At 37.8% G+C, this 9787-nt stretch overlaps 1 protein-coding gene across 1 annotated transcript; it reads left to right on the top strand.

Moving 5' to 3' along the window:
- The first annotated feature begins 457 nt into the window (after nt 1-457).
- On the top strand, nt 458-6827 carry LOC123513840. Its single transcript, XM_045271235.1, has 8 exons — nt 458-504; nt 1030-1170; nt 1415-1525; nt 1871-1991; nt 3669-3785; nt 4086-4295; nt 5260-5394; nt 6010-6827. The coding sequence occupies exons 2-8, from the start codon at nt 1136-1138 to the stop codon at nt 6133-6135; spliced, it is 855 nt and encodes a 284-aa protein (XP_045127170.1). The 5' UTR covers nt 458-504; nt 1030-1135; the 3' UTR covers nt 6136-6827.
- The last annotated feature ends 2960 nt before the right edge of the window (nt 6828-9787 follow it).

Here is a 9787-nt window from a genome sequence, read left to right as displayed (position 1 = left end):
ATATATATATATATATATATATATATATATATATATATATATATATATATATATATATATATATATATATATATAGATAGATAGATAGATAGATAGATAGATAGATAGATAAATACACACAAACACACACACACACACACACACACACACACACACACACACACACACACACACACACACAAATCTGGAGTAAACGTTAGTACTCTATGAACCAGTGTGTGTGTGTGTGTGTGTGTGTGTGTGTGTGTGTGTGTGTGTGTGTGTGAAAGGGTCGGGGTCACGGTGTCAGGTGTGTGTGCTCCGGACCGCCCCTGTCATCATTATTTCTTTTCTCTTTTTTTTGTTTTCGTCTCCGCCACGAGGTCGCTTAGAAACGATCGGCCTTTCCCCTCCCTTCCCCTCCTTCCGCCCCTCCTTCCGCTTTACCTACTTACCCACCCACCTAGTACAGTGAATACCACCACTTAGGCACCAGTATACGTTCTCTACACAGATCGTCGGCCTGTAAGTGTTTCGTTGTGCTAAGTTAGAAAATAAATGAAACATATAAACAAGTTTTGCATGATCTCGTTTCCACATTCATGATGGATCTAGGAGCGCTGTCTTGATTGTTCATTGAGAAGAGCAAAATAAGTACACACATGTTTCCTGTCTAGAACTTTAAGAATGATGTGTTTAAGATACATTATTAATAGTGCTAAAATGAATGGTTAAGATGGTATACTGTAAGTGCATTAACTCACTGTCTGTGTTGTTTGATAAAAGAAATAAAGGAAAACTGTAGACAGAGAAAGTCGATTTGATTTGTTTATATTGTAATACTAACACACACACACACACACACACACACACATCAATTCACATCACATAAGCATTACTTAAAGCCACGAAACAAACCGCTAACATTTAATTTCAACTGCCTAATATATATATATATATATATATATATATATATATATATATATATATATATATATATATATATATATATATAATTTTTATTTTATTTATTTATTTTTTTGACATTAGAGGCGCCATTGAATTGGAGAAGAGAACATAGGGACGATACCCACCATATCCTTCATCCTGTCTATCTGTCGTTCCCTCTGACACTTCTTCAGGCATCCCCACACTCATGACACTCAAGGCTCATGGCACCAGATTACCCAAGTGAGTATCTCGCCTCACTGCTAACTATTCTGTGTAAAATCTTAACTGGTGTTGTAAATCTCACGGTAAGCGACGCTAGAGTAATTGTTTTTCTTTCAAAACAGTTTTTTCCTGCTACAAACTTGCTACTTATTCATGAATATCACTACTTAAAGATGAAATTAAAACTTCTACTACTAAAGGAATAAGATAAAAAAAAAAAATTAATGAATGAATACGTTAATAGACAGACAACTCCATTCAGACTGGGTGTCCACGGGGAATCTGAATGGCGAAGCTCCCCCTCCCCACGTGACCTGCGAGGGGCATCCTACTCTCACCTGCAGGACCGCCAGCGCCACCCAAACGGACAACGGTGAGCGCATGGGTCTACCGGGTAAGGGGGATGGGCGGGCGGGTTGGGAGGTTACGGTTGTGGGTCATATTGTCTAGCGTGGGTCTGCGGAAGGAAGTGTGGAGGGCGGGTAATGTTACGCACACGAACATTACACAAAGCTGCATCAACTGGCGGGCCTGAACAGTGTGGTTTGCGTAAGAGAGACAAAGAAAGATTTGTATGTTAATTTATATATACACAATAGGGATTCTAAACAGTTTCTCTAATGTTCCCAATGCTCTCCAAATGTTGGCCAAATCATATCAGTATCAAATCCCTTTTATTTCAATCCTTCTGAAATCTAAATCGACATGTCTTTTCTAGAGTGGTGCTGCTGCCGTTATTACCCAAGGGCGAGGAGCACCCAATGCCTTACTATGAGACTCAGGATGTGCTGCTCCCCGCGGTGGTGGCCAGCAACACCAATTTCAAGTCACAGGCAATGGTGTGTTTTTTTCTACTATCGCTTCCGTCTCTTTATAGCAGACAAGTCATTTTTTTTTATTTATTAATTTACTTTAATCCATATATTTCTTATTTTGTTTAATGTAGTCAAATAATTTCTGTGTTATATATGTATGTTACGTTGCAGTCTTAAATACTTAACTTATTGAACTGTAATTGCCACATAAAACTTCATCATAATTAAATGCACTGAAAATAATATATACAATAACATTAGAATTATAGTAATATGATATAGTAATATTTATACACTAACAATGGTTTGCGGTATTTCAAGGATAATATGAACGAGAGGATGTCAAGATATTGAACTTAGAAAACATCTATCTAAGAGGGAATGTCACTTGCGGGTCCACTTAATTCTTGATACTTCCCCTATTTCCTCTTGTTATGTGAGAAGTGTAAGTACTGTACGTACATACATTATTTTTGTATCTGCAGTATTCTTGTTTACGCAAGTTTACATCGGTCTCCCTCACAATATTCTTATGGGGGGGGACACCAAAGAAAATGGTTATGATGAGTAACTAGTGTAAAATATGCTCACTACTCATCAGCTGGGATGAACATCCTTTTACCGATGAATAACAACAATAAAGTGTAGAGGTTTAATGGATTAAACATGGCGAACGCCCAAGTATTAAAAGTTATTAAGATTTTATGAAAACCCTCCAATTAGAATAAAACAAATACTCAGGAGATTATTAACATTAACACTGATTTGTATAACACTTCCTGTAAACAGCATTCTGATATATCTCAAATTATCATAGATAACACATTGTATGATATCTATGAACGCCAGTACTTCTAGATGACATGTCGCTCAGGCCATTTGAAAGGCCTGGTTTTCAAGACTACTTCTTCTCTTAGTCATGCAAAGAAGTTGTTTTTCAATCACTAGAAACATAAAATACACCCTTAGATACCCGTGGGTGCTACTCTAAAGTGAGCCCTCTCATCCCTAAAGGACCCCTCGTAATGAGTGTCTGGGGCATGGTGTACAGTAAGGCCCTTAGAAATATCTCTGGGCCCTGGTGTACTGTGTGCTCTCTTTCATGGCGAGTGGTTCAGCTCGGTGCCATCATAATCAAGGGATCAGTAGGTACACCATACTCTATGGAAGGAGTCCTTATTTCCTAATAAGGACTATTCAGATGCCAATAAGCAGATAAAATTACGGAAGGGAGAGCAAGACATTGTTTATGTTGGAGTAAAGTGTGCTGTTGCCGCAAGTATAAACTGTACCTTGCCGAGTCGGGACCAGAGCTTGACACTCTAACAGACATTCCATTCATGCTTCAAACTCTCTAACTAGACATTATCTTGAGACCCAATACGAGTGTTTTCCTGGTATCTTGAGAATAAGGGAAAAAGTATATTTTCTTGTTGTAGATCACAATATAAAACGTAGATCGCATACCAAAATAACTTCATGACACTTCGACCGCATACTTAAGTAGCACCAACTCGTGTCACATCAATTAGGACTTTTGAAAAAAATCCAGATGCAGGCAGAACAGACTCAGAATTCAATATAATCATGAGTATAACACCTCATTACTACCATGACCATAACAACTGTTGAGATGAACATGAATACAAATATTGCATACATTATTTTGCGACACCGTCTCTCTGCCACACACCTCGCCAGGCGTTCAGCCATGACACGAGGCTGCAGCATCAGTTCGTGGAGGAGATACTGGACGACGCCCTGGCGGAGGAGGTGGTGGCTACGGCCTCGGTGGTCCTTGAGGAGAGCAAGTACAAGGTGAGGCTGTTGTGGCGCTGTTTGTTCCAGAGCGAGTGTGTGCTGCTTGTCTGTAAATATTTGTTTCATGGTTATCTTCATATTGATATTGTAGTGTACACACACACACACACACACACACACACACACACACACACACACACACACACACACACACACACACACACACACACACACACAGGTTCAGTGTAGAAAACCCTGAGAGAGAAAGAATATAAAAGAATCAAAATCACTGTGCAGATGTGCAGATACAGGTTCTATGTATTCTCTCTCTCTCTCTCTCTCTCTCTCTCTGGTCAGGAAGGCTATGACAAGCACGCCGCCACGCTCGCGGAGGAGGAGTTCATCATGCCTGAGGTGCAGAGGCAAGTGTATCTGAGTGTGTGGGACCTCCTGTATGACCTGGGCCGCTCGCTTTCTAAAGACAAGTTTCTCGAGATGAAGAAGAGGGAGAAGCAGCTGTACCTTCACCCCGTCGCTAAACAGGCCCTGGCGACTCACGTGCTGGAGGTGTGTGTGTGTGTGTGTGTGTGTGTGTGTGTGGGTAGGTGTATGGGTAGCAAGGAATTGACTAAGTGCATTAGAAATTAAGATTAAAAAAAAAAAACGCCCACAAGGGCGCAAGTCCCTAAACCGTGGTCAAGAATAATAATAAAGAAGGAAATAAATAGATGAATGAATGAATAAATAAATAAATAGGTAAATAAATAAATAAATAGGTAAATAAATAAACAAGTAAGTAAATAAATGAATATAGAATAAAGGATATGCATCTTGAAATAATTTATTATTGTTTTTTTCCTTTTTCTCCTTTTTTTTATTTATTTTATTTTATTATTTTTTTTTAAGAACCGGCACCTCGGTGGCCACTTTATACTTACTGTGCCCCAAGCCAGTGCTCTTGCATAAAAGAAAATAAGAATCATGAGTGAAAAGCATCCAGTATGTAGATTGTGTGAAGGAGTTGCATGTGTGCAGATAATCTAGATATTGTAGATAATGATACCTGTTTCTTAGAGAGCATGTATTGTTAAGTTAACTAATAACTAAAGGTGAATGTTACAGTGTCATGATACAGTCGTTACAAGTATGGTGTGTTACATGATGTCTTGGTAAATGATGTTTCTTCAGAGATAACTATGGGGATGATAAATTGTATATAGGGAGTGACTACTGGCTTCTTATCGCTTCCTTGATTTTCTTAGGTTTTGTAACCTTATTCCTACGACTTCCTGGGGTACTATTGTTAACTCTCCATGACAAACATTCAAATTCGGTACACTAAGACTAATTCACAATTCCTACCGGCATGTGCAAGCAAATTCAGTCGTATCTGAGCCCAGGCCAGTAAAGATTTCTTGCAGCTGTGATCCGATTTTCCTTGCAAAATCCTGAACTAAACGCACATTAATCGAAATTATATTAATCGAGTTTCGGAAATCCTATAATTGAGCTGAATTTCTTTCCTATACAGGGAGAAAACTGGGCCGAGAACATGACAGAAGAGAAAATCCTGTCAGAGCTCCCTTGGGATGTCCTTGTATACAATTACCACAAAAACCTGCAGGAGAACGCCCTCATTAAGAACCCCACCTTGCAGAAGTACCTGGTAGGTATATACATATATATATATATATATATATATATATATATATATATATCTTATGTATATATATATATATATATATATATATATATATATATATATATATATATATATATATATATATATATATATATATATATATATATATATATATATATATAGTAGTCTATATCAATCATTTACCACTGTTTGTGAACCATTATTTTTCCTGTTATATCATTCTTTCAATATAACTATCAAGAAAACAAGAACACTACTAAAAAATAACACGGAATTCCTGTAATATGTTTATGAAAAGAAATAACAATACGTCCCACTGAATAATGGAAGGAGAGAGAGAGAGAGAGAGAGAGAGAGAGAGAGAGAGAGACTGGCTTATCACACCCCTTTCAAAGCGGGAGTTAGTTCCGACCTGGCACTGAGGTGTATATAACACACAGCTATATGCTGGTAAGTTAGACTTCTCACTGCCTAGGAACAAACTCCCGCAAAAAAAAAAAAAAAAAATCACTTACAGCATAAAACAAAGAAGACACTTATGGGCGAGCCACACAAGGCAACATGCCCACGTTATCCTCTTGGATGGCAATCTTTAAAAAAAAAAAACACCCCTTTCAGGAGAGAGTGGTGGTGCCGGTAGCAGTGGACGAAATACTGGAGGTCGTGCTGCTCGATGCTCTAGAGGACGACATGAGGCAGGTGGACCAGATGCAGAAATTAGCTTTGCCTCCCCACCAGCTGTAGTCGCCACGCCACACTTGAGTGCTCCGGGGCAGGTGAGGACAAGCAGGAAAGGCGATGAGAGAGCGTGGGTGTATAGAACATGAAGGAGGTTGGCATATATGAAACTGAAGAAAACGTAAAGATGCATTCAGGTGTAAACAAGCAGATAAAATACCAGAAGTAAGTAGGGGGTATAAAAGAGCGTCAAGGATGTTAGAATACAGGAAATTTTAAGTAGATTTCTAGTATAATGCATTTTTTTTTTATAAAGTGCATGTAATCTTTGGGCGTTAAGGTTGCAGGGATATGAGTGACCAACTATAACAAACGGATAAAAAAAGGCGAAAGAAAAGGTGAAAGAAAGTGTGGGCAAACAAGAGCTTCGTGGAGATTGGAATACAAGAAATCTAGGAGTACGAGTATATAGTGCAGGATTTTGAATTTAATGCCTGTAATATCATGGTTTAGGCAATTCTCTTTTACGGGAGTGAAATTCTAAATGCTTTAGAACAATCAATATTTGAGATTTTAATGATTGGATAATGTATCGCTAAAGGAGGGTACCAAACTGACCGCAGAACGCTGGCCATGGTTTTTGATGTAAAACCAGCAGGAACTTTATCACACACAAGCTGCCCGAGTTCTTGCTATGTTTGGCAAACGGCCCAGCCTGATCAAAACAAATCAGAACGAAACGATACCGCTTATACCTCAACCTATCCTCCGTGCTGGAATTGCATTTGCACTTCCTGTTATTGAAGAAAAAGAAGAAAAAAAAAAAAAAAAAAAAAAAACTAGAGAAGAACTGAGAGGTGCGCGACGACAACTTGGAGTCGGGGATGGTTGCCATGACCCCAAACCATCGATATATATATATATATATATATATATATATATATATATATATATATATATATATATATATATATATATATATATATATATTATCTATCTAGGTTGATGAAATGATTTTTAGTAAGCCAATGTGAAAAATTTACTCACGTTCTTTTTAGTTTAAATAACAAGTTTTTTTTTTTTTTATACATATATCTTAGGTTTATTTTTTTTATTTGGATAGCATACGGAGAACCGGAATGGATATGAAGCCATCCGAACTTTGCTCCGCTAATCTCAGGAAAGTTCAGAGATCTGGAGCGGATATTCCTCGTTCCACGTATCATAGGCCAGAGAAGCATTCTAGTGCTCCTGTTACTCCTACTTCTTGTTCATCAGGATGTTGTCGAAATATACCGAGATAATAAGGAAATACCCGAAAATATCCTTATTCTCTAAAGAAGCTAATGTCATTGTTTGAGTATGAAAAGTACGAGACCGAAAATGAGGCTATCGAGCTGAAGAGGTTATAATAAGTGCAGCGGAACCAAGGTCGCAATGGCTAAGAAAATTCCTTCGCAACTCAATACGCCTGTCATAAGGAAGATGAAGGATGCAACACGCAGCAACTAATAGCTAATGGGTTACCGACTTGAACAAAGGTTTGGGCAACTCTTACCTCACTTTCTATTTAGCATACATGACAACAAATACTACATTAAATTACTTCTTTTTAATAAAACGAACATTGCAAAATAATATATTTATTCATTATATACAAAGTTTTTCAAATAAAATACTTTGTATTTTTTCCTATTTCATTTTACCTTTTCAACTTATTATTATGCGTTTTATGTAACAGGTGGTAATGGGAACCAAAACTCGAACAATTAACCTCCTTAATAAGTTTGAGATAAATAACATTTATCTCAAGTAGCGTGTGTGTGTGTGTGTGTGTGTGTGTGTGTGTGTGTGTGTGTGTGTGTGTGTGAGTAACTAAGTAAAGTTTATTGCCTTGAGAAAATTAATTTTTATAAAAAAAAAAAAAAAAAAAAAAAAAAATATATATATATATATATATATATATATATATATATATATATATATATATATATATATATATATATATATATATATATATATATATATATATATATATGAATAGCACTGTCTGTCGAGCCGAGGCCCCATGACAGACGGAATTTTAGTATTTACTATGATGTAGATGCGTGTGTGTATACGTGTGTGTGTGTGTGTGTGTGTGTGTGTGTGTGTGTGTGTGTGTGTGTGTGTGTGTGTGTGTGTGTGTGTGTGTGTGTGAGGACCTGAAGAGCCTCGAGAAACAAAAAAAAAGGAAACAGGTAATATCAAAGCTGAGGGGAATAGGGAAAAGTTAATCCCGTTGTTGTGGTCTCGACCCTCCACAACTTTGGACTCCGCCACTCGATCCTCCTTTTCAGGCAAGAGTTGTGGCGGGTATTGTCTTACACCAGGGATGTGTATGTACGCACTAGGAAAACACCCACTCACCCACACACACACACACACACACACACACACACACATTAAAATTACATACACACAAAACACATACTACAATATACCTTTACTTTACATTATTATAACGCCTTCATATAAAACAAATAGATAGATAGATAGATAGCTGAGAGAGAGAGAGAGAGAGAGAGAGAGAGAGAGAGAGAGAGAGAGAGAGAGAGAGAGCTGCTTTACAGTCCCGACTTTAACAAAGTTCACGACCATTTCTATAATCTGATCCCAGAGGTCAAAACTTTTCCGTCATCCGCGTTAGAAGAACATCAATTCTCTCTTTCTCTCTCTCTCTCTCTCTGTCTCTCTCTCTCTCTCTCTCTCTCTCTCTCTCTCTCTCTCTCTCTCTCTCTCTCTCTCTCTCTCTCTCTCTCTCTCTCTCTCTCTCTCTCTGCTTTAAATATGTAACTGTTTTTTTTCCCCTCCGCAACACCAAAGCTGAAACATTTACACCTAATATGAGCTCTTTCCTGATGTTTCGCTTTAAACTCGATATATGTTTTTATTATAAGCCATGTGGAGGATGAATGAGAGCATGGACATGGCTGCGTTAGTGGTGATTCTGTGATTGAGGAATATGTACGTACACTGCGATACTGATGACTATGTGTGGGGTGTGGAACAGGTATATTTGATGATGGATTGGCAAACGTTATATATGTGTGCAGACCCACTTGCTACCTTCACAAAATCGGTTCAGACGTCTGAATCTAGAGACATTTTGAGGACAAACGGGTTTAGGTACCAAGTATCTAATTGTACCAAACGTCCTGAGGCTTATGTGCAATCAAGTACTGTAATATACCATCCACTCCAGTACCAGAACCACTGCTCCCACACCTGACACGAACAATTCCTTCTTCAGTGATTCCCTTCATATATATTGTAACACTCTTTTTTAAGTCATCATTAGTCTTTTGCAATTACACAATAAACATCATAAACATTCTATAAGGAGATAAGAAACCAGTATTTTTTCAAAGCCGTGTATCGTTCCACACTCATTTTCAACATGATCGTGTCTCTCTTCTCTCATGTCTCAGTTCTCACTTCTACTAACACTCATCGAAATTCTAATGTAGACATCGACCAAATTACACACAAACAAGAAAATTAAGGATTAAAAAAATAAACTCTCTATAATGACAGTATCAAACAAAATAGCAATGACAACCAACCAAACATTAGATAAATTAAAACCCAAACTTTTTCTTTCTTCCTCCCCAGCTTTGTGTCGCGGCCTGCCTAGGGAGTGAGCGGCCTAATCACCTAAGCGTCTCTGGAGCAGCAT

Source organism: Portunus trituberculatus, chromosome 37, assembly GCF_017591435.1.
Source record: "Portunus trituberculatus isolate SZX2019 chromosome 37, ASM1759143v1, whole genome shotgun sequence".
Taxonomy (NCBI): Eukaryota; Metazoa; Arthropoda; class Malacostraca; order Decapoda; family Portunidae; genus Portunus; species Portunus trituberculatus.
The sequence above is the reverse complement of the archived record's forward strand: the minus strand, read 5'-3'. Positions and strand labels throughout refer to the sequence as shown.